This window comes from Hippocampus comes, unplaced genomic scaffold (assembly GCF_001891065.2).
Source record: "Hippocampus comes isolate QL1 unplaced genomic scaffold, H_comes_QL1_v1.1 scaffold326, whole genome shotgun sequence".
Taxonomy (NCBI): Eukaryota; Metazoa; Chordata; class Actinopteri; order Syngnathiformes; family Syngnathidae; genus Hippocampus; species Hippocampus comes.
Window position 1 is genome coordinate 1,817,370 of NW_017805930.1, and position 22,892 is coordinate 1,840,261.

The 22,892-nt window shown below is 45.3% G+C and overlaps 4 protein-coding genes across 9 annotated transcripts in view; 1 reads left to right on the forward strand and 3 right to left on the reverse strand.

The window, feature by feature from the left end:
• kat8 (K(lysine) acetyltransferase 8) overlaps positions 1 to 4,626 on the reverse strand; it is a 6,647-nt gene extending 2,021 nt beyond the window's left edge. Inside the window, exons 1-9 of the mRNA XM_019889888.1 lie at positions 4,219 to 4,626; positions 3,109 to 3,183; positions 2,848 to 3,026; positions 2,651 to 2,704; positions 2,409 to 2,573; positions 1,510 to 1,599; positions 1,296 to 1,436; positions 723 to 816; positions 495 to 645 (exon numbers count right to left, since the gene is read on the reverse strand). Of these exons, the coding sequence (XP_019745447.1) occupies positions 495 to 645; positions 723 to 816; positions 1,296 to 1,436; positions 1,510 to 1,599; positions 2,409 to 2,573; positions 2,651 to 2,704; positions 2,848 to 3,026; positions 3,109 to 3,183; positions 4,219 to 4,483 (1,214 nt within the window). The 5' untranslated portion in view covers positions 4,484 to 4,626. The remainder of the gene's footprint in view (positions 1 to 494; positions 646 to 722; positions 817 to 1,295; positions 1,437 to 1,509; positions 1,600 to 2,408; positions 2,574 to 2,650; positions 2,705 to 2,847; positions 3,027 to 3,108; positions 3,184 to 4,218) is intronic.
• Positions 4,627 to 5,274: 648 nt separating this feature from the next.
• rnf25 (ring finger protein 25) lies at positions 5,275 to 8,176 on the reverse strand. 2 transcript variants are annotated; one of them, XM_019889889.1, is made up of 10 exons: positions 8,084 to 8,176; positions 7,660 to 7,731; positions 7,490 to 7,586; positions 7,329 to 7,396; positions 7,038 to 7,107; positions 6,890 to 6,961; positions 6,657 to 6,797; positions 6,198 to 6,287; positions 5,993 to 6,130; positions 5,275 to 5,833 (listed from the first exon to the last, which is right to left on the reverse strand). In XM_019889889.1, the coding sequence occupies exons 1-10, from the start codon at positions 8,101 to 8,103 to the stop codon at positions 5,330 to 5,332; spliced, it is 1,272 nt and encodes a 423-aa protein (XP_019745448.1). In that variant the 5' UTR covers positions 8,104 to 8,176; the 3' UTR covers positions 5,275 to 5,329. The 2 variants fall into 2 exon arrangements, with proteins under 2 accessions (XP_019745448.1, XP_019745449.1); XM_019889890.1 differs by having other exon boundaries at positions 5,406 to 5,833; positions 5,946 to 6,130.
• A 761-nt stretch (positions 8,177 to 8,937) lies between these two features.
• On the forward strand, positions 8,938 to 15,623 carry anapc2 (anaphase promoting complex subunit 2). Its single transcript, XM_019889815.1, has 14 exons — positions 8,938 to 9,279; positions 9,538 to 9,787; positions 10,072 to 10,408; positions 10,748 to 10,880; positions 11,420 to 11,603; positions 11,699 to 11,818; positions 11,906 to 12,023; positions 12,149 to 12,330; positions 12,432 to 12,573; positions 12,657 to 12,732; positions 12,986 to 13,201; positions 13,563 to 13,695; positions 13,871 to 14,118; positions 14,259 to 15,623. Exons 1-14 carry the CDS (start codon positions 9,187 to 9,189, stop codon positions 14,466 to 14,468), a joined length of 2,442 nt encoding a protein of 813 aa, XP_019745374.1. The 5' UTR covers positions 8,938 to 9,186; the 3' UTR covers positions 14,469 to 15,623.
• Positions 15,624 to 16,447: 824 nt separating this feature from the next.
• Positions 16,448 to 22,661, reverse strand: LOC109527743 (ras-related protein Rab-35). Of its 5 annotated transcripts, none has more exons than XM_019889821.1 (8): positions 22,489 to 22,661; positions 19,419 to 19,644; positions 18,420 to 18,564; positions 18,296 to 18,346; positions 17,580 to 17,703; positions 17,375 to 17,499; positions 17,032 to 17,156; positions 16,448 to 16,795 (listed from the first exon to the last, which is right to left on the reverse strand). In XM_019889821.1, exons 3-8 carry the CDS (start codon positions 18,472 to 18,474, stop codon positions 16,646 to 16,648), a joined length of 630 nt encoding a protein of 209 aa, XP_019745380.1. In that variant the 5' UTR covers positions 18,475 to 18,564; positions 19,419 to 19,644; positions 22,489 to 22,661; the 3' UTR covers positions 16,448 to 16,645. The 5 variants fall into 5 exon arrangements, with proteins under 5 accessions (XP_019745380.1, XP_019745378.1, XP_019745379.1 ...); XM_019889819.1 differs by having other exon boundaries at positions 18,420 to 18,567; XM_019889820.1 differs by having other exon boundaries at positions 18,420 to 18,567; positions 19,415 to 19,644.
• Positions 22,662 to 22,892: the final 231 nt, after the last annotated feature.

Sequence of the window (22,892 nt, forward strand, 5' to 3'; positions counted from 1 at the left end):
ACAATTTAGAGTTGTCCATTTACTTGCCGTGCACGTTTTGGGAATGTGGGAGGAAACCGGAGCACCCGGAGAAAACCCACGCAGGCAAATTTCACACAGGAAGGCCGGAGCCAGAATCGAACCCTGCACCTGTGTACTGTGAGGCCGACGTGCTAACCGGTCGACCACCATGTCGCCTTCTCTCTTACATCTTACAATTTTTTTTTTTTTTTAAAACAAATGTTCTTAAAACTTTTTTTAAGAACATTTTTTTGTTTTGTTTTCACCTTCTTTAAGAACCCCCAAACACTGCCGGCCATTTTAGAACATTGTGACTTTTTCAAGCTCCGCAGGAAATTACTGTTTGATGATTTGATATACACAGTCTAAAAAATTTTTAAAGAATACACTCCCTCCCCTTTCAGAGTTTTCACAAACAAAAAAAACTTAGCTTTGATGGTTATTGCTTCTCGGGATTCACTTTTTCTACCCAGTGTGTGGGTGTGTGTGTGCACCTGAGGTCTTTGATGGAAAGCGTCCCCCTGAAATCTCGGAGGATCTCCAAAAGCACCCAGGACCAGTAACTGCGATAGCTCAGCTTCCCCAGGTCGGACAGCGGCTTCTCCGGCGAACCCACCGCACTCTCCAACTTGGACAGCTCGTAACCTGAACGTAGGCACACACGTGCGCTTCAAACTAGAGCGCCTCGTGGTTGTCGTGATGGCAAGCGAGCGGCCACTCACTGAAGGCGATGAGGAACTTCCCGTAGCCGCGACGTTGGTACGGCGGCAGAGTGAGGATGCAGGCCACGTTGTTCCCGTCCGGAGATTCTTTCTCCTGGAAACACGAATAGCAGCCTGACATTTAGGAGATCCGGCTTTGATAGTTATGAAAATGTCCGTATCACTGTTCGTAGTACTGAAATGAAGTTAAATGTAAAAGCAGTACACCACAAACTAAAATGGGTGAAAAGGTCAGCCCAAAAAAAAAAAAAATGGTCAAAAATATTCCCTAAAAAAATATATTTTTATTTTTTAAGAACAGTTCTGTTGTATTTAACTTAAATCATCTGCTACACTACATATAAGCCAAACGTTCAAAATGTTTTGATCATCAGATTATTTTGAATGAATACAAATCCTTTTTTTTTTGTTGGCTATGATTGTGCCGTTTTTCTGATGTTTTAGTCTTTTTCGCCGTGGTATCGTTTCATTTTCAGGGCTGGTATCGGGCTACTTTACGCCATATCTGCTACGGAAGTTGCAGTGTTGCCACGGTGACAACACAATGAGCTAACGCGTCCATACTGGTCTTACTTTGGAGAAGTATCCCACGATGTGTGCCCCCTGCTTGTTGACCTCGGTGAGGATGTAGAAGATGAAGGGCTCCACGTCAAAGTAAAGCGTTTTGTGGTCCAGGAACAGCTTGGCCAGCAGACACAAGTTCTGACAGTAGATCTGAAAAACGCACAAGAGCACGCAGAGACGTCACGCTTCCCCCGTTGCTGGCGCGTGGTTCCTGTCCGCTCACCTTGTGATCGCGTCCGTCCACCTCGTAGACGGAGATGTTGCTCCTGCGGTAGATCTCCTTGCCTGGAGGCTGTTTCCACTGGCAGTTGGACTGAAAATGAACGTTGACGTCAGGTCAGGTCGCACACGGCGAGACGAAAAGATTCCGACACACACAGTTTACAAAAATAAAAGTTTTAAAATGTGTTGAAGTTTCAAAAGAAGTTTAAAAAAGTTCAAATGTACAAACGTCGGAAAGGTAAAACGTGACATGAACGGTTCAGTAAAACAGAAGTACACTAAAAAGTAAAAGGGGAAAAGGAAAAAAAAAACACGTGACATGAAAAAGAAATTAAAATGTAAGTCATATTAAAAAAAACATCAAAATAACCTGAACCCTAAAAGAAAATATATCAAAAGTGTCAAGTAAAATCATACCAAAGCATAAAGAGTAACGAGGTTAAAAAAATTTAGTCAAGTGAAAAAGTGTAGTTAAAAAAAAATCACAAAATAGAACTTGCAAAGATAAATGCTCCCCAAAAGAGTAAAACAAGTAAAAATGCTTTTATGCTCCCGCATAAAAGCAAAACAAGTAAAAGGTCAAACATAGAAAAAGCTTTCAACCCCTTCAACAAAAAAGGTTTTGACAAATGCAGTGAAACAAAAATAAAGGTTGTTAGTGTCAAAAAAGTAACACCCCAAAAAAGTGTATTCAAGTCAAAAGTGAAAAAAGTAGCCAAGCAAATAGTAAAATCGGTCAAAAGGCCCACTGGAAAATTACTAAAAGTCAAATGTAAAAGTAGCAGTCTCAAAACAAGGCAAAAATCAAATTGGCTTCTCGAGAGATTGTCAAATTGGGATCAAGGTGAAGACAATCGTTGCAATGTTTCACTTCTTTACTTGCCGGCGGCGACTACTGACCAGATGGTGCCTGAAGGTGTTCTCGTACTTCATGTACTTGAGGCAGTACTCGCAGATCCAAAGTTTGGGCTGCTTGCCGTAATCTTCTGGGAAGGGCGAGAAGTACCACGCGTCGATCTCAAAGTTGCCAATCTGGATCTTGTCCACGTATTTCACCTTGGTGATCTGGAGAGGGCGGGTGGGCCGAAGATGAGGGTGAGGAGGACCAAGACCGGCGCCGCCAAGACAGACACGCTTCCTACCGCCTCGTGCTCCTTCTCCAGCGCCGCCGTGGTCGGATCCATTTCAGCGTATGTCTGCAAGAAAACACGGTGGCCTTACACGGCTGGTTCTCACGGCCGTTACCATGGCGACAGAAAAAAATGGGAACCAGAAACAAAAACACAATTCTTTGGAGGTGAGGAAACGGCGAGTTTCAATCCCGCGTCGCCCTGCTGACCTTCTGCACGTGGTTGATCTCGTCATGTTTGCGTTTCTGGTTGCGTGTGATCTTGCGCTCGGGCTGCTCGCCGATGTCGCCCACGCCGCCCACTTCCACGCTCTTCCTCACCGCATCCTTCACCGTCTTGGTCAGCGCCAGCCGAGCTTTGCCCACCCACTCGTCCAAACGCCTGTTGACTGACCGCACACACATGCGACATGCCCACCATGCTCACTCTCTCTTCTCCACCCGTGTGTGTGTGTGTTTGCATGCGCTCACAGCCAACGTAGTGCACGTAGAACTCTTCTCTTCCTTCCTGCTCGTTTAGTCGAGACTGAATCACTTCTGCTGCATCTGCAAAACAGACATCATTGACATTGAAAACGTTCCAAATTTGCAGACATTTGCACACCTGACACATTTGAAGGCTGAGTGATGACATCATTATTAGAAGAACAAAAACGTGCTCAAAATTCTAAGAGCAGTGAAGTGAAAAAGCAGTGACGCAATTACTGTTCAAAAGAAAAATGTTAACGAAGAAAGACAAAAAATAGGGATGCAACTATGTCAAGAGTAACTTTATACTCAAATGGTAAACGGGCTGCTTTTCTACCTCAGGTACTAAAACTACTTCACGCTGTTACCTCATTCACCTATTGATGACGCAGCATCAGGAGCAACTAAGGGTTCAGTAACTTGCTCAATGACACTTTCACATGGTCGCAATGGCCAGGGATCGAATCACCAACCTCTGGGCTGGGAAAGGACCACTCTACCACTGAACCATGCCACCCCCAAATAGTAACGCAAAGAAAGTAAAGCTAAAAAAAGTAAAATAAGTAAAAAAAAAAAAAAGTAGAGTCTAACAAAATACATAGTTATAAAAAGGAGTAAAGTTAAAAAGGGAAAAGGAGTATATTGAAAAACTGTGAAATGTAAACACAAAAAGTAGTTAAGTCAAAAAGTAAAGTGAAATTAAAGTTAACCGGCAAAGAAAACGTTTTTAAAAAGTGGTAATTATAAAAGTGAAGGCAAGTAAAAACTGAACGACACAATTCAAAAAAGAAAACACAAAACAGCAAATGGTAGTAGATGGCTAGATGCAGTCAAGTCGTATACTCCGCTTTGCCTCACGCCTAAACAATCCTTTTCACGCAATCGATTATTATGCCTGGCTAGGCGGCTAACAAACACACCCCCTTTGTGATGATGACATCGTTTGGTGCATTGCTTTTCCTGATCATAATAATGACGTTACGTCCTTGTTTGGTTTGAAGGGTTCACAAAATAACGGTTACAGATTCCCTCACCTACAAGCGAATGTTCCGATGTGAATCAGGATCATGGAATCCACATTAGCCGGCGCACCATAACATGCTAACAACTTACGCCAAGTTTTATCGGCTCGCTGGCACAAATAGGTTTCTCCGATCTCTACCGACACTTCCTGCTCTCTTCCGCCGAGCAGGGCGGTCCTCTCCGGGGCGTGTTGGCAGCCGCCGCCGTCTCCCGCCTCCCGGCCGTGAGCCTCTGATTCGGCCTCGGCGTCGTCGTCCTCTCCACCGCTGCCGTTCGACGAGCACGCCGTGCGGAGGCCGACGTCCGCGTCCCCGCGCTCACTCACCGCGGGACACGAGTCCATATCCGGATCCATGGCCGCCTGTCCGTCACGGTTCGGTTCTGTTTGGTTGTGCTCACGTGCCGCTCTTCTTCAGCTTGAAAACAAGCGCGCTCAACAACAAAGTTAAAACATGGCCGACACGTCGCTTTCGTGTGACGTCATAACGCACGGTTCCACTCGACGGTTGGTTACAAAAAAAAATGTTACGCATCATTCTCTGAACCGTTTATTCACGAGCAAAAATAAGTCCCATGAGCGTTTACACGGCGTCCCGAACGAACGACAAAACGAGGGGGGAAAAATTAATAACCACCAAAAACTCTTGATTAAGAAAGTAAGTAGGAGCATATTTGAAATTTGATTGGTTAAAGAAACCGACCGTCCAATGGCAAAAATTGAAGTTACGTTGGGGGCAGATTAATTTGACATGATAACCCTGACGCTCATCTGCCATTCGACCAAAATAACTACCGCGACATGGTAACATTTAAATTGAAATGCCATCTGACGAAGAAAAAAAAAACACAAATTATCCACATACATGTACCCAGAGAGAAATGGTGTGTGGTGAATAAATGTAAACAATTTCATGGAATACATCTAAAATAGAGGGCCTTCCTTGCACAAGGCTGCTGAAATTGTTGATCAAATAAGGTACTTTTCAATGTTCAATGTTTAACTGATTAACCAGTGACTTATTTGAGTAAAAAGTGTTGAACAAATGTAAAATTACTTTGCTAGATTTTTTTTCTTATTTACACCGAAGCATTTAACTATTTGATTAGATAAATGTATAAAAAAATAATAATACATTGTGCAAACTGTAATTAGTTCATTAGCTTTATTTCATTTTGTATCACCACACCACAAGAGTGTGTGTCAGAGCTCCTCCTCTGGTCCCCCAACCCTCTGCTGGTAGGACCCCCCCCTTCTCGGTCCCCGAGTGTCCCAGCGGTGGTGTTGAGGGGCCCCCCTGAGGGGCGCGTGTTGCGGGCCCCTTCTGCGAGCCCGCTGAGTGTGCCCCCCTGCCGTATGCTTGTCAGAAGAAAAAGAAGGGTGACTTCCTGTTTGGCGAAGAGTCAAGTTTGCATGCACGCTGTCACGTGTGGTGCCGGGCGCTCCCTCGGCAGGGTCCGATGATAGACAGAGCGAGTCCAGGTGTTCAGAGATGGGGGCACCACCTTTGATGTGATGCATTCGGGGCCCGCTTCCTCTCCTGGGACCCCTGCCATGGCTGTGGCGCTTGTGGGCCTGAGGCTGCCCGTGAGTGCTTGTGCAATGCGTTGGCGGCGGAGGAAAGTGCTGCGCTGGGGGAGGAAGCTCACAGGTAGCGGTTCGCGAAGGGTCCACAACTCCGTCGCCATCAGGAGAAAGTGGAGGAGCCTACGGAGAAACACAAACATTACAGCTCCTGAAGTCAAAAATGTCCTGAACAAGCTGCTCCAGGGATTGACAAGGTTCTACAATGTGTTGATAACATTTACAAGCTGCTCACAAAAGGTTCTTAGCTTCAACAGGGTTCCGACAGATCCTACACATCACCTCATTGATGTGGATGAGGAAGCGATTGGACTCCTCCTCGGGATCGATGACACCTCCTCGACTGCGTTGCCTGTCCAGAACCTTCTCAAGTTCTTGCCACTTCTGCCGGAATTTGGAGCGGATGGCGGCGCCGTCCAGCTGGGTGACCATGAACACGCTTTAGTCCTCACTTCCTGTTTAGTGCGCCGCTCGCTTCCTGTTTTACCTCGGGCAGCTGTGGCGCAGCGCTGGCCATCAACTGGCCCAGGTCGTAGGTCAGAGGCTCGCGGCACACGGGACAAACCACCGTCAGCTCCTGAGGGACACGGAACATCCAATTTTTTTCCACAAATTAAAATTATTATTTTGAAAAATCGTCTAAAATGACGACTAAATAATTTTTCAAAATTAAAGTCCAAACTAAACAGATGTCTTTTTTTCCCCTCTGATGACCACATTTCTGCACTGTTTCAAACCAATTGATCCTAAAACGCTTCGGCTCATTCAGGATTGCAAATAACATTCCAGATTGCTTCGTATCATTCCAAAATGAATTCAGTTCAGCTTTTCAGCATTCATGAGCAAATTTCTCTGGTCCACTTCTTATCAACTTGCGATTCATGCGGCCCCAGAACTAAAATGAGTGTGACGGCCCTGGGCGATGTCATTGAGGCTGTCGTCCAACCTGATGCTGCGTGGCCGTCTTGTCGTCTGCCATCTCCTGCTGGCGGAGGCGTATCTCCTCCTCCGAGTGGCGAGCATATCGACCCAGGCAGTGAGAGTGGAAGTAGTGATAGCAGCGCGTCTTGCTGAACGACTCCCCCTCCTGGACAGTCAAGCAGCAAGTGTGATAACATTATAAAAGTCTTCCAGGTTGTGCAAGGTGAGTGGACAAAAAGGGAAGAAGCTGAAGGTGACCTTGAAACCGTACAAGCAGATGACACAGTTCCCGTGGGGAATGTTGCTTTCAGTCAAGATTTCTTTGGCTTTCTGGAGGACGAAATGGGGAAAAAAAAGGTTGAAAAGGTTGAACTTCCTGTTTGAGGTAAAGGGTGACGGCAGTGACCTCAATCAGCTGATATAAGACGGGTGAGCCCACGCACGACTCGGCTTCGAGCTCAAGACTCCGCTGAAGGCTAAAACAAAACATCACAGTCATCATGCAACAAGCAACTTCAATGAACATTTGAGTTTCTACAGTATTCCAACAAGTTTTATGGTTTGAAAATGTTTTCAAGCAAGAAGTTTCAACAGGGTTCCACATGCTCAAACAAGCTGCCAAGAAACTCACGCAACTATCGCATAGGCTTTTGGAACGTTCTCCAAGGCGGTAACAAGGTTAGGTGGAGCGCGTTACCTGCTGAGCTTGTGGTCAGAGAGTCCTCGCGGGTTGTGTATGGAGATGACAGGAGATGAGCAAGGATACTGAACACACATGCAGAAAGTACACAACATTGTGAGTTAATATTCTCCATGCGAGTAAAAAATATAAACATGTTATCACGAAGTGTGCGTCACCTGGTCATCGAGAGTTAGCGTCAAGCCGAGTCGGACAAACTGCGATCCAGAATCTTCGGCTGTGGACGGGTACAGAACCAGGCTCACCTCCCAACGCCTGAATACAACAAAACATTGAGCTCAAGAAAAATATCTGATTTGATCATCATCATTATGATAAGGTTGGTCACCTGTCGTGTGTCCTGGTGACACGCAGGTCATCCAAGTAGATGGACTGCAGCACCTCAATCTCACACAGAACCCTGAGTAAGAAGGACAAGGAAAAGGAGGAGGGATGGAGGGAGGATGACGGGGGTGGAAGAATGAGAGGAGGAAGAATAAGAATCGTGTCTGTCAAAGTAATTCACAAATCCAAATATTCGAACATTCTCTAGTTGCTTGTAAAACACAAGACTTCATGTTGTCATGTCATGTTTTAGCTGCAGTCAAATCGGCTAGCTTTAGCCCGTTAGCCGAGAGGTTGCTTGGCTGGCGATGGCCGCCACTCGTTTTGCAGGGCAAAGCACTCAACCGTACAACGTTTGTACGTCGGACTGTGGCTGAAATGTCATCAGGTTGCCATTTTTTCTCCAAACAAGTTGTGCACAAACTCACTCGCTCTCCGTCGCCGCCATGATTGTTTGCCTCAGGACGCCGCTGTTACTTCTTCTAGGGTCGCTTTACTACACACACGTGACGTCTTTGTGCAGCCAGCGCCCCCTATCCGTGGGCAACGCGATTACATTCCATTTTTTTCCTACGCATTTCATTTGGACGTTCGAACAATACTTGTTTGGTCATAAATGAGTAACACTGCATTATCTGACATAAAAATAAATCACCTTTATTTACAGACTCGAGATTCATGCACAAATAAACACTGTACACACTGTAAAGGAAATTAGATCCAATACCCCAAATCACACACTTTGAAAATGTTCCATCATATTTCACTAAGGTTCGACAATATTCTAAAAGCGTTAAGGACGTACAACATTCTGATACGCTTTTGAATGTTTTGCAATGTTGTAATCACGGCATGACAGGTTTCAAGTTGTAACAGGATAAGTGTCACATACGTGCTCAGTTTGACTTTAGGGTTGAGGTGACTTTGAGTTCGTTTTGCCTTGTAAATCCAGGTTACAAAACACCCATCTAATGTTTTTCCCACATGCTGGAGACTTAACAGAACGGAATCATGACATCCGGTAGGTTCCAACAATCTTGAACAAGGATCCAATGTTCTGTTTTATCAATGCTCTTGGTCCTAAAAAGCTTCTACAAGGCTCCAACAAGCTTTTAGAAGGTTCACATTAAATGGGATGCATCAAGCTTTAACCGCGTCTTGTCCCAAATATTCCATTAATAAGGTTCCGATATAATTTAATAGGGTTCTACGGTGTTTTAAGAAGATATTCTAACCATGTTATAACACGTATGTAATAGTTAAAACAACGGCTGGAGTTGTTGTAATGTTTTCTTTGTGACTGTTGGGGGAAGCACTGTGTCGCCGTTGCCACGAAGTACAGATTAAAAGCATACAAAGAAGAAGACGGAAAGGAAAAACGGCACAAAAATTGTCAAGCAGACCGATGGAGCGTGCGGTTCATCCAAAACAAACCGACTGATTAGCTTCGTCGAAATACTTAAACCAGCTCATATTTGCAGCTGGGTTGCTGCCATTTAGTGTAAAAATACAAATAAATGTATACACAGGGATGGATGAAGTTGTGATGGAATCCGCTGAAGGTTGTGGATGTGAAGCTCAGCTCGGTGTAGCTGAAGCTTGGGAAAACGTCACAGCAGCTCTGGTGAGGCTTCGGTTGAAAAACAACACTTTGCAACTACAGTAGAAGACTTTTGGCTCCTCTTCGTTCCCGTTTGCTTCATTGGCCCTCGCAAATAAAAGAGCTTTTATTAGCATCTGCGGTTGGCTTTATTTAACACACGTATTGCACCAGAGTTGGTGTACTAGTGAGACCAAACAAAGTCTACTAGTACAGGGCTGCCTGATGCTGGATATGCTGGATGTTGTCAAAATGCTCCAACGTGTGCTTTTTGTGGTTCAGTTGTCTCCAGGTGGCAGCCCGAAGAATTACGAGCTGTCGGCCAGTGTGGAGGTGTTGTGCAGTCAGGGCGCTGCTCAGCTTCTGGCCAGTTGGCTGCTGGAGACACTGCAGATGCGTCTGTCCTCCTCTGTGGTTCCTGAGTTCTGGTGCGGACTCAAGCAGGTGGAGAATGAAGTGGATGAGAGGGGTCGGGTCTGGGTTCTCCTCACTACTTTCCGGACGCTACTGGAACGATTGGAGCCGTTTTTGGGCAAGTTGAGCACACTGCGCCTATTCTGTAGTCATGTATAAAATCGAGGGATTATTATCATGAGGGCTCGAGCGCTATAGAATTTTTTTTTCAGCCTGATGCTGATACTTGACAGATAATGACTAAAAGGATTTGTTTTTTGGTTTCTGAAAGGGGAAGTCAACTGAAAAATTTTCCAGTAATATGTTGTGTCATTCACGAGACCGCTTACTTTGTTCATCTCAGTTGTGCCTTTGGAGGAAAAAAAAAAAAAAAAGAAAATTATCTCCTCCTCCTTCTTGCAGTGGGCTTGGAACGTTTGGGGCCGTGGCAAGATGAGGGCCAGGCAGATGTTTGTGGCCCTGGGCCTCTCGGCCTCCAGGAGCGAGCCTTCACCATCATCAGGGGCCTCCTCCTCTTCCCGCCCTCACAGCTTCTACAAGATCGCGTGCTGGACTTCTACAGCAGAACCTTTTCCGTCTACATCGCACGGAAGGGCCACGCCCACGGGGACGGCGAGGCCCGCGCCCAAGGTTCCGAGGACCCGGAGGGAACGAACGCCTGCGGCGGATGCGGGGTGCCCATTGACGAGTGTTGGTGCCAGGAGGCTCTCAAAAATCTGCAGGAGCTCGGCCACATCCTGTGAGTGCAAACACAACTCTTTTGAGTCCCACTTTTGAAAGCAAAGCCGTGTTTTGAGATATGAGTGCCTTGAAGTTTTTTGTGAGACAAGCCCTTACTTTTTTTTTTTTGTTTTTTTTTTGTCAAACTGGCTAACTGAGGAATGACCCACCGGAAACACAATCCGCTTGTTTGTGCATTTTCTGTACCGTCAATTTGAAATCATGTCCCATTTTGGACTGTACCAATTAAAATAATTGTTTTTTTCAATGATGCCCCCCAAAAATAAACAACAGAATGGCTTTTTCAAAAAATGGTTGGTTGGTGTAGGCCTAGTTGCAACCTTGCACTCTTTTCCAGGTCCAGGGTTGAGCTCCTGGAGTGGGTTAGCTGCGATGCAGTCACGTCCATTCTGCACCGCCTCATCGAGCAGTGGCTGGAGCAGCACTGCCGCGGCGAGTACGAGAGATCCTTCCTGGATGACTTCCAACAGGTGAGCTCCTTCTCAAAGCATCTTGCCCACCGGCTTCGAGCAGCAGACCTACACGACAGTGTGTAATGTGACAAGACAATGCGACATACACTTTCTACTTCTCGCCACAACATTTACTCCCTTTACATCATACATATTCTGCTCACGTGAGGTGCCAGAACTTGACCATTGCATCTCGCTAATTTTTATCCATGCATCCATCCATTTTCTGAATCGTTTATCTTCACGAGGGTCGCGGGCGCGCTGGAGCCTATCCCAGCTGTCTTCGGGCAGTGGGTGTGCTATACCCGGAACTGGTCGCCAGACCTGATCTTTATCTTCTACTCGAAAGCTGTGCTGATCTCAAACCCAAAGTGATGCAACGCAGCCACCGTTAGGGGTCTGTTCATTAGTACAGTGGTTTACAAAGCTGAATTTCACAGGGAAGCTGGACGAGAGCCTCGTCCACGCCTGCGTACCTGTCAAACATTTGTGGGTGACAGGAAACAGTTGCTTCCGGTTGACGAATAGAAAGCGTCATGTGCTCCCTTGTCCCGCAGTGGTTGGAGCTGGTGGTGGGCTGGTTAGGTCAGGTGTTCTACAATCAGGAGGTCCACGATGGTCCCCCGGGTCACGCCGCCCCGGCGAGCTCGGTGCTGAAGCAGTGGCGATGTCATATGCATCAGTTCTTCTGCAGGATCTATGTCAACATGAGGATCGACGAACTGTTCAGCATCATCAGAGGTCAGCATAATGCCAAAGGCGCTTGTGAGAATGAATTGTGTGTGTGTATATGTATGTCAATATATGTATCTTTTTTAAAATGTTGTCTCGTTTAGACTTCCCAGAGTCCAAAGCTGCAATTGAAGATCTCAAGTTCTGTTTAGAAAGAACCAACCAGCGCCAGCAGCTCCTCACGTCACTCAAGTCTACTTTTGAGAATCGCCTGCTGCACCCGGGTGAGCTCCCCACACTCCCTTTTGTCCTTTAATGAGCGGGGTCTTAAAGGCGCGGTATCGTAATGAAGACTGTTTTCATTTCGTCAGGCGTCCACACGTCAGACATCCTCACCGTTTACATCTCGGCCATCAAGACCCTTCGAGAACTGGACCCGTCTATGGTGCTTTTGCAGGTCGCCTGCCAGCCCATCAGGAAGTATCTCAGGTCTCTCAATCAATTATGCACGCGAGGCTGAGATAGCTGTCAGTCAACCGTCAACTCAAATGACGTTCAAGTGGCCATGTGTGTGAAGTTGCAAGACGAGTAAGCGCGCATTTGGGCTTTTTCAGGACCCGTGAGGACACGGTGCGTCAGATCGTGGATGGCTTGACGGGCGACGCGGTGACGGGCTGCACCGACCTGGCGTCGGAGCTTTCCCGAGGCGACCCCGTCACGCTGGAGATGCAGGACAGCGACGAGGAAGGCGGCGACCCAGAGGGCTGGACCCCCGACCCCACCGATGCCCTGGCAGGTCAGCGAACGCGTCCTCTGCAGATGGGATGTTTTTGTGTCCTGGTTTCTCTTTTGTTGCAACGGTGAACGTGGCCTCATATCCTTCCTTTTGCACGTCAGACAAGTCAGGCTCCAAGCGGCGCTCGTCGGACATCATCAGCTTGCTAGTGAGCATCTACGGCAGCAAGGAAATCTTCATCAACGAGTACCGCACTGTGCTAGCCGACAGGCTGCTCTACCAGCTCAACTACAACACCGCCAGGTATGACGCCGGCACGTGACCCAAGCGGGGGTCGGGGGCCCACGTCACGCCATTACCACGTTGCGTCTCTCGTGCGTTTGCAGGGAAATCAGGAATGTGGAGCTGCTGAAACTTCGCTTTGGAGAGTCGCACATGCACTACTGTGAGGTCATGCTCAAGGTAAGAAGCAGAAAAACAATAATTAAGTGCTTCACTTCGCTAAGTGTGGCGCGGGTAAGAGAAGCTACAAAATGTTGCCGCAAAGCGCAAGCCCATATAAAGGTGATATTTAGTCAATCAGCGAAACCGGATGAATGTAAGCTCAAAAGTGAAAAGATTACCACAAAAGTGTAAATGAAGAGTTGTCAGAAGCGCGCGATCAAAAGCAACTCGCCATTTGACGTCCTTTGCTTCCTTGCGTGTCGGAGCGCAGGACATGGCTGACTCCCGCCGCATCAACAGTAACATCTGCGAGGAGGAAGAGGAGGAGCCACGGCAGGAAGGGGCAGAGCCTCGGCCACCCCAGTGGCTGTCGGCCATCATTCTGTCGTCGGAGTTTTGGCCGCAGCTGAAGGAGGAAAAGATGGAGATGCCCGCCGTCGTGCGACGCGCCACCGACGACTACACGCGACGATACGAGAAGCTCAAGGTAATGCACGCCCGCCTTAATCGTTAACATACACCAAAGCTAACACTAACGCAGGGCTCTTGGAGCAGTCACAAGTCAATACTATAATTAACTCATTCAGTACCAGCCAATTCTGGACCAAGTCTGAAAAGACGTTTAAAAACGTCTTTGGGAGTGAATGAGTTAATAGATGAACATAAATTTTCTGGATTGGTTATAAAATTGGAACTAAATTCATTAGCACAACAAGTGCTAATGTGGTTTTAAATCAAGTAATTTAATTTCAAAGCAAGACTAGTTTTATGTCATGGTGAGCCGATTCCTTTTGCAGATCTGATGGTTTTTTTTTTTTTTCCACTTCCCGTTTTTGCGTTTGCATCAGGCCATGCGGACTCTGAGCTGGAAGCCTCACTTGGGCTCGGTCACACTGGATGTGGAGCTGGAGGACAGAACCATCAGCAATGTCACTGTGTCACCGCTGCACGCCGCCATCATCCTGCACTTCCAGGATAAAAGTCAGACTTTTCATCTTATGTCCTCCCAACCGACACCTTTTGTGCATTTCACAATGCTTCAGACACTCAAAACGATTGTGATTCAAATATGACAAAGTCGTTTTCCATAATGCGGCATGACAACTAGGTGTCACTGACAAGTCTGGCGATGACTATCGTGTCCTGTGCATTTCAGGTAGTTGGACCCTGGAGGAGCTGAGCGCCGCGCTGAGCGTGCCCAAGGAGGCGGTGCACAGGAAGTTGGCGCTGTGGCAGCAGCACGGCGTCCTGCGCGAGGAAAGCGCCGGCCGCTACACGGTGCTGGAGACGGCGTCCTCCTGCAAAGACAAGATGGAGCGAGGCGCCGTCATGATGATCGACAGCGACGACGAACACGACTCCAACACCACCACGCAGACGCAGCAGAGGGAGGAGAAGATGCAGGTAACGTTAACGCGGAGGCGAGAGGTGTGGTTGACTTGGGTTATTATGACATCAGAAGCCACAGAAGTTGCAACGTAGCCATACAAGTGTGAATGTAAGCCCAGATGATTGACATGTAGCGCTCCGTGTGTGTACGCCAGCTGTTCTGGGCGTACATTCAGGCGATGCTGACCAACCTGGACAGCATGACGCTCGAGCGCATCCACTCCATGCTGCGGATGTTCGTGGTGTCGGGACCCACCGTCACGGAGATGGACGCCGCCGAGCTGGAGGCCTTCCTGCAGCGCAAGGTCCGCGAGCAACAGCTTATCCACTCCGCCGGCGTCTACAGGCTGCCCAAGACCGCCTGACCAAAAAGGGGGGCCCGCCAAGCTCACGCCCCATTGGCAGATCGGGATTCCTACAACTGCACGAGCTCATTTTTCCCCAGATATGTCACTTGGCCCCGTTTTTTTTCTTGAGACAAGAGGATTGTTTTCATCCCTCGGGCAAGATCAATTGGCAGTGCCAATCAAGGAAGGAAGGACCGTTCATTAGGCACACTGCTGTTTGGTGGAGAACAAACGTCGCCAACTGGCTGTTAGGACAATATTGTGGAGTCAAAATGCACATTTACAACACAAATAGATGTGTTTTGGTGGCTGGAACAGACCAATTGATTGGATTTTATTTGATTGCGGAGGGGAAAGGTGATTTGATAAAAACAAATGAAACTCGCTAACATTTCAGTTGTTCATGGTTAAGCATTTGTCAAGTGGCAGATGTTTTTCTGGGGGGTTTGGGGGGGGGCAATATTCTACATTTATTGTTTTGGCCCTTTGCAATGAAAGTAGTATGTTGAAGTGAGTTGAGGAGCTTGATGTGGTACTTTACCGCCATCTTGTGGCAATTAAACAGCTGCATCAATCACTCTGATTTTGGCTGCATACAAGCACTGGTCAATGTAATGTTTCATATTTGTCAAAAGTCAAGAACAATTGCAATTTTGTTTTAAGAATAAATCCGTTAAGCAAGAAATGGCATTGCCATGTTTTGCTGCAACTCCTCCTCCAGTTGATGTCAATGTGCAGGGACCCGGAGGTTTTAGCATGTGGTGAACATCTTACATTGTCCCAAATCATTTTGGGTTGAAGACTTTATTTGTACATTTGCTAGGCAACAGAGTTACATTTTTAAAAAAATACCTTTAACACACATTTAAGCCACTGATCATGTTTGGGTTAGTGTGACCGCAGTTAAGACAATAAGTTCAAATAAAATCTGTTTGTCTTCGTTCTAGCGCTGTCCTCTTTGTCCTTTTACAAGCGCAACAATACAAATGTGTCGGCGCCAGCTTCGGGTTGATTTGACCCTGCGCAGAGCCAGGAAGACAGACGTGCGCTTTGGTTCACATTGAACAAAACAATACAACAAAACAAATGTGTACTAGGGCCACACTGACAGGACGTCGCACCACCTGACTAAATCTGCGACAGTACAAAAAGAAAATAAGATTGTCCAGACAACTTTTTTTTCCTTCTTCTATCAATGCTGTTGTAATAATCTAATAGCATAATTGCGAGTCATTTTATGAGACAAATAAAAAAATAGTGTGCTGAAACTTGATTCCACTGTTTAATGTGCAGATTGAACAATTCAGTGATTGTTTGGTTTATCACTTGGAGCCTGCATACCACCACACTTTGAGAATCTGTCGGTCTAAAAGCTTTTTCTGGGAAATGTGTGCAACAATTAACATCTGCCTAATAGCATCAAGAAGCTTCAAGATTTTTTTTTTAAGATCAAAGTGGTGCTTTTTATATATTTGTAAAAATTGGGCATGACCTGATGATGTGGATTTTTTTTTTCTGAGTTCTGCACTATCAAGATTTGTTGTAGAATTTCAACAAGAAAAAAAAAGATTCTAAAGTGCTACTTTTTTTTTAATCATATTAGGTGTTATGCTAGATGAGTCAAAACTTTTTTTTTTTGACATTTGCATATCTGATACGATGCACAAGTGGTTAGACACATGAACGTCTCACAGTGGTGAGGTTGAGGATTTGAATGTGGGCTCTTGCCTTCTCATGTGGAGTTTATCGGTGCACCGGGAGAAAAGTCACACAAGCACCGACCTCTGCTTGTCTGGCTTTCCTCCGAATATTCCCAAAATATGTATCAATATATGATGTATGTATATGTATGAATATGTAAGACAAAAATACTTCATTGCAGATTTTGTGCCAATACGACTTAAGTCTACAATAAATCTCAAATCACTTCTTGTCGTATTTTGGCTTTAATCTAAAAATATCTACAAATTCATTCTTAAAAAAAAAAAAAAAAAAAAAAATCATAGTACATTAGCTGTATATTTTATGAGTGTGGCCCCAGCACTAGTGTGTATTAATGCTACTCCAGTATTCACATGTGGTAATATGTCGCTAGTACAGTAGTCACCAATGAAGTTGTCAGTGCGGACGTGAGATGATGAGCAAAAAAACAAACAAAAAAAGAACAATACAACAACAAACTTGTGCTTTTCCTCTCAGCAGCATTTCTTGGCTCTCTTCCGGCGGTCCCGCTCCCGATGCGCGTTGATGTTGACCGTGTCCCTCTCGCGCTCACGTTCCCGCTCGGCCCGGCTCTGACTTTGCTTCTTGGCCCGCAGGACCATGTGAGTGAAGGCCATGAACATCTGCCGGGTAGCACGACGACACAAGACAACGGGTCACAAAGGTTTCTCCTTGGTTACGACGCGTATTGCTGCCACACTAAACTAAAAAAAGGTTTTACATTGTACCGTGTCGCGTTCTAACATGATCAGTTTCATGGAAGCGTCACCTTTCAATGTGATGTCACATTAAAACATGCCAAGTTTGACTTCCCCCCCCTTCCTGTAGTCGCAGCAATATGCTTGTGTATGCAACAGACCTCTTCCACGTTGATGTTCTCTTTGGCACTGGTCTCAAACACGCGCACCCCCACCGACTCCCCGAAGCGCAGCGCGTCCTGGGTGTCCACCTGCTTTCTGGACGGGTCGTCGTTCTTGTTCCCTACTGAAGTAACCAAAAAAAACAAAAAACAAATTCTCAACCATTTAGTACCATCTTTAAAAAACTCTATTGTGTTTTGGAGATACTCAATTAATGCTTTCAGAACTAATATCAGCCATCTAATGAAGTATATAAAAATCTACGTGTCGTGAACGATTGTGAAGACAGCCGCAGTGTTGTCATAGGATAGACGGACAAGAGAAGCAACGGATCCGACTCACCCAGCACCTTGCAGACGCTGTCGCAGTTTTGAGAGATTTCGTTGAGCCAGCGCTTGACGTTGACAAACGACTCGGGATTGGTCACGTCGTACACGATGATGACGCCGTGCGTGTTTCTGTAATACCTGCCCGCACGCGCACACCGACAGTTGAGCTTGTGAAGACAGGTGTGTGTGTGTGTGGACGCGGTGTTTGATGCGCTTACGTGGAGGTGATGGTCCTGAATCTCTCCTGTCCGGCCGTGTCCCAAATTTGTAGCTTGACACGCTCCCCTTCCACATCCACCGTCCTGATCTTGAAGTCCACGCCGATGGTGGTGATGTAACTTCCTGTTGGCGCACCCAGTTATTTGAATGATGCTTTAAGGCAGGGGTGTCAAACTCGTTTTTGTCGCGGGCCACATTGTAGTTACGGTTTCCCTTGGAGGGCCGTTATGAATTTTGGGAAACCATATCAATGTTTAATCCGCTCCACATTTTACATACCCAGCGCACCACAAATTGATGAATAACTAGTTTTAAAATCAGAAGTCAAGAATAATGACTGTTGCGGATTACATATGACAATTTGAAATTTTGGTTCAGACTTAAACAAGCATCATGGAACTTGACATGCTTGCTTTGCTTTCGCGGGCCACATAAAATGGTGTGGTGGGCCAGATCTGGCCCCCGGGCCTTGACTTTGACACCTGTGCTTTAAGGCATTCTTCTTGACATTAATCCCCCCCCCCCACACACACACACACACAGTAGAAAGTGCTGTGAAAAAGTAAGCAGTCCAGGTCCTGAAGTAGCACAGAGCCCCACACCACTAGCATATTTGTCTTTTTTATGTGACCCAAGTGTCCCACATAAATCAGATTTTCCCCACAACCCTACATGTACATATATGTACGTGGATGAACGAGTACTTCAAACGCACCAGAGAAGGAATTGTCGGCAAAGCGTAGCAGCAGGCTGCTTTTCCCAACATCTGCGAGAAGAAAACATGGCGAGGAACGTCAGAGCGGGAACATTGACAAATGACAAGACGGAACAAAACGCACTGGAATCGCCGATGATGAGCAGCTTGAAAAGGTGATTGTAGTCTTTTCCTGCCATTCTTGACTTCTCGCTGTCGCACTTCTGACACGACCGCCCGCTGCCGCTACAGCACTCACTCTATGAGCGGCACTGATCTTTGGGTTCCTCCTCCTCAACAACAAGATGAAAGAGAAGAAGAAAAGTGAAAAAAAAAGAACAAATGTAGACAACAAACCTTTATTCATAGAGCACTTTAAAACAACCACCGCTGCATACAAGGCGCTGTACATAAAGTAAAACTCAGACAACACACTGTTAAAAACACAAAGGACATTTTTGCTCTTGAGTTAGTTTTAGTCCGAGCATCAAAGCTTACACACAAGCGATCAAAGCTTGCACAATATGGATTGTAACTATGACCTTTCTGTTGCTGAACATAACCCTAAATTCATAAATATGACTACATATACGACATCATTGTTGTTATTATTATGAAAAGCTGATGTGTCAGAGAAAAAAAATGAGGACAGATTTGGAATTTGAACAAATTATATATATAATCTACAAGTTACTTTCATCTCTGATTAAAAAAAATTAGTAAAACTTTGTTGACCAGTGCTACCAAAAATAATGATCAATTAATTTGATAATGATTAGTTGTCAATTATTTGTTAGACCTGTAATAGACAACAGAAAAGACAACTAACAAAGTAGAGGATGAAGTAAACGACGACTGCAAAATAGACGACAACGAAGTAGCTGACAAAAGATGACAAAGAATAAAACAAAGATGCCGAAGTAGACAATGAAAGTGAAGTTTTGTGTTTTTTAAACATGAAACGCTCATTTGCCTTTTTGATCGAACCATTTGCTCCGTGTGCGGTGGACCTACGATGTCAAATGTTGCGATTGTGTCTTTGGTCTAAAAGGGCATTTTCCAACTCTTGTGAAAAACTTTGCAAATCTTCCCTGTGAAAAGTGCTCCCAAATACAAACAAAATGTACTTACTTTACTTACTTACTGTGTCTGGCATCCCGCTGACTTTCAGTTTCACTTTGGCAATCCGAGTCCGAACTTTCCAGGTTCTGACAGCCGACGAAGGAGGAGCATGGAAACGGTCAACGCAAACACGAAGGGCTTAAGAGATGATGTTCCTGCTCCTCAGAGGTTCCATCACTGAAGTGTTCAGGAGCTTCAGGCAAGGGAGGTATTGTGTTCCTTCTTTTTCAGTGCCACTTCCAACTTGGCTACACAGAGAGGAAGAAGAGGTCTTGTGTTAAGAAGGAGCTAAAAGCAGAAAAGAGAACTTGTTCAAGGAGAACGGGTGTCAGTTTCATCGCGAATGTTTTAGTTGTGAATTAGATCCATGTACAGTATACGTATAACACTTGGAAGCAAATGTTTTCATAAACCACAGCCAGAGTTATTCAATGATTAGCACACCTACATTTTTGCAAATCCAGTTGAGAAAACAAAGATCTTCCAAAGTGCTTGTAAGTTGTAACAGAGGATGCTTGTCGACACCGGCATGAAATTCATTCGCTTTGCCAGAATGAAAATGTATCGTTCCAAATTTTTGGTCCATTTGCCTGCCCTATTCTTTTCTTTTGGCCACTCAAACAGCGGTTTGCCTGACTGTGAACAGCGCATCACCACACAGGTCCGAGGCATTTCACCGAATAACTCGATAACAATGGCAAATAGCAGTTAACAGGGCAATCAACAATGCATTATGATGGCTGAGGGGCGACTCGGCATTCAGGAAATGACATCACTTGCCGAACAAATGTATTTTCGTTGTAAAGTGCGGTGCTATGGGTCTAACTATGAAGCTGGGTGGGTTGCGCTAAAATAAATACGAACTAAAGTATGCTGGAGATAATTTTAGCCCTAAGTATTACTCAAAAGATTTTTGGCCAAGTTTACTTCACACCTGAACTTTTAAAACAGGCACTTCCTACTCTGCGGAAGTCTGCCCACTGTTCAATCGGAAAAGGAGCTGGGGTCCTCCAAGAATGATGAGTTCATATAGAGATTGAAGACTTTATATTGGAAACATGTAAACGACTCCTAACGATTGTGTACTCACTGACACTCAAGTCGTTTTTGTTGAGAAAAGAGCGAGCGTGTTAATGCTAACAATGCTAGCATTGCAGACGCAAATAACGCGACCACTGTGCTATGGGTGGGAAACAAGTTTTTTTAAACTTAAAAGTGTCAAGACTTGGACACGAATAAAAGGCGCCAATTTCGCTAATTCGTGTGTTATTCACTGAATGGAAAATCAAGACTTCGACATTTCTAGCCCCCTTAAACATACGTTTATAAAGCCACAACGACGAGACAAGTGAACGGTCCTACTTCCAAAGGAACTAGAACGCAGCATCGCTAACTATCGCTCACGTGTTCATATAGGTAGCATCAAATCAAATTATTTGACGTTTTAAAATAACAACGACAATAAGTGCTTCACTTTGAAAACACCTGCTTTTATGATGCTAACGTGGGAAATGCTAGCACACACACACACACACACATTACATTTGGGGGGGGAAAAAAAAACGTTATGATGACGTCACAACCCCTACACACCTTCCGGCTTGGAGTCAAACTTGCTTCGTTTTTTTCCAAAAACGAAGTCATCAACGTGCTAGCATTGCAGACGCAAACAACGCGACCACTGTGCGATGGGTGGGAAACAAGTTTTTTTTAACTTAAAGTGTCAAGACTTGGACACGAATAAAAGGCGCCAATTTCGCTAATTCGTGTGTTATTCACTGAATGGAAAATCAAGACTTCGACATTTCTAGCCCCCTTAAACATACGTTTATAAAGCCACAACGACGAAACAAGTGAACAGTCCTACTTCCAAAGGAACTAGAACGCAGCATCGCTAACTATCGCTCACGTGTTCATATAGGTAGCATCAAATCAAATTATTTGACGTTTTAAAATAACAACGACAATAAGTGCTTCACTTTGAAAACACCTGCTTTTATGATGCTAACGTGGGAAATGCTAGCACACACACACACACACACATTACATTTGGGGGGGGAAAAAAAAACGTTATGATGACGTCACAACCCCTACACACCTTCCGGCTTGGAGTCAAACTTGCTTCGTTTTTTTCCAAAAACGAAGTCATCAACGAAACAAATCATCTCATTGTCGCTCGTTTAGACGCCAAATTGCGTCTTTCGAGATCATGTTCCATTCGGGGTATCTTTTATACATATTCGCTCATTGTAGCTCACAATTTCAACATGTCACGGGAGTTTTAGCGCTCGCGTTTGATGCAATCTCACTGAGTCATGAACGGTAAAAACGGCGACAAACCCAAAGCACTCGCTTTAGCACAACCACAAGAGTAACAACACAACTGTGAAATTAAGTAATATTTACATGGTGGAGTAAGTAGAAAAAACATAGGATGTCGAACGTCGAAACGAAGTCTGTTTGATGTCCTCAGGCCTGTTGCGGACAAGAAAACTTGTCGGCACACTCGCGTAAACTTTCACTTTGAAAACACCAGCTTTTATGATGCTAACGTGGGAAATGCTAGCGCATACACACACACACACACACACACACACATTACATTTGGGGGGGAAAAAAAACGTTATGATGACGTCACAATCCCTACACACCTTCCGGCTTGGAGTCAAACTTGCTTCGTTTTTTTCCAAAAACGAAGTCATCAACGAAACAAATCATCTCATTGTCGCTCGTTTAGACGCCAAATTGCGTCTTTCGAGATCATGTTCCATTCGGGGTATCTTTTATACATATTCGCTCATTGTAGCTCACAATTTCAACATGTCACGGGAGTTTTAGCGCTCGCGTTTGATGCAATCTCACTGAGTCATGAACGGTAAAAACGGCGACAAACCCAAAGCACTCGCTTTAGCACAACCACGAGAGTAACAACACAACTGTGAAATTAAGTAATATTTACATGGTGGAGTAAGTAGAAAAAACATAGGATGTCGAACGTCGAAACGAAGTCTGTTTGATGTCCTCAGGCCTGTTGCGGACAAGAAAACTTGTCGGCACACTCGCGTAAACTCGTTCGCATGTGTCAAACTCACCGAAGCGTGGACGGCTCGTTGAACTCGTCGGGGTCTCCAAATGAGCAACAGAGACGAAATGCCTCGAAAGGCGTGATTGTCGACCACCCTGATGAGCCGCCTGCCGCTCTCCCAAGCATCTCACGCTGCCTTTGCGGCGCCTGGGATAAAGCAATGTCGGCGGAAAAGACACGACAGCAACGTTAGGAGTTGAAACAAAACATTTTATTTACTTATTTTATTTCTAAGCCCTTAATATTAACCGACAATATTAGAATCAAATTAATAGTTTTTTTTAACTTTGTATTTATAAACAAGTACAATTGATCTTGCTGGCGCCTTACACTTGCCCCCCACCTAACAGCCCAGAAAAAAAAAAAAAATCCCACGATTTCATTTGATTTACACTTGCCCCCCACCTAACA

What these genes read in the sequence shown, in the direction of transcription:
- rnf25 (XM_019889889.1), bottom strand. Translation starts at nt 8,103, where the DNA reads ATGGCGGCGACGGAGAGCGA. An exon ending in TCTGACCACAAGCTCAGCAG is followed by an intron (nt 7,108 to 7,328) that starts GTAACGCGCTCC and finishes GTTTTGTTTTAG; the next exon opens with CCTTCAGCGGAGTCTTGAGC. An exon ending in CTGCGCCACAGCTGCCCGAG is followed by an intron (nt 6,131 to 6,197) that starts GTAAAACAGGAA and finishes ATGGTCACCCAG; the next exon opens with CTGGACGGCGCCGCCATCCG.
- anapc2 (XM_019889815.1), top strand. Translation starts at nt 9,187, where the DNA reads ATGGATGAAGTTGTGATGGAATCCGCTGAAGGTTGTGGATGTGAAGCT. An exon ending in ACGATTGGAGCCGTTTTTGG is followed by an intron (nt 9,788 to 10,071) that starts GCAAGTTGAGCA and finishes TCCTTCTTGCAG; the next exon opens with TGGGCTTGGAACGTTTGGGG. An exon ending in AGAGGGAGGAGAAGATGCAG is followed by an intron (nt 14,119 to 14,258) that starts GTAACGTTAACG and finishes TGTGTACGCCAG; the next exon opens with CTGTTCTGGGCGTACATTCA.
- LOC109527743 (XM_019889821.1), bottom strand. Translation starts at nt 18,474, where the DNA reads ATGGCAGGAAAAGACTACAATCACCTTTTCAAGCTGCTCATCATCGGC. An exon ending in TGCCGACAATTCCTTCTCTG is followed by an intron (nt 17,704 to 18,295) that starts GTGCGTTTGAAG and finishes GTGCGCCAACAG; the next exon opens with GAAGTTACATCACCACCATC. An exon ending in CAGCGTCTGCAAGGTGCTGG is followed by an intron (nt 17,157 to 17,374) that starts GTGAGTCGGATC and finishes TGGTTACTTCAG; the next exon opens with TAGGGAACAAGAACGACGAC.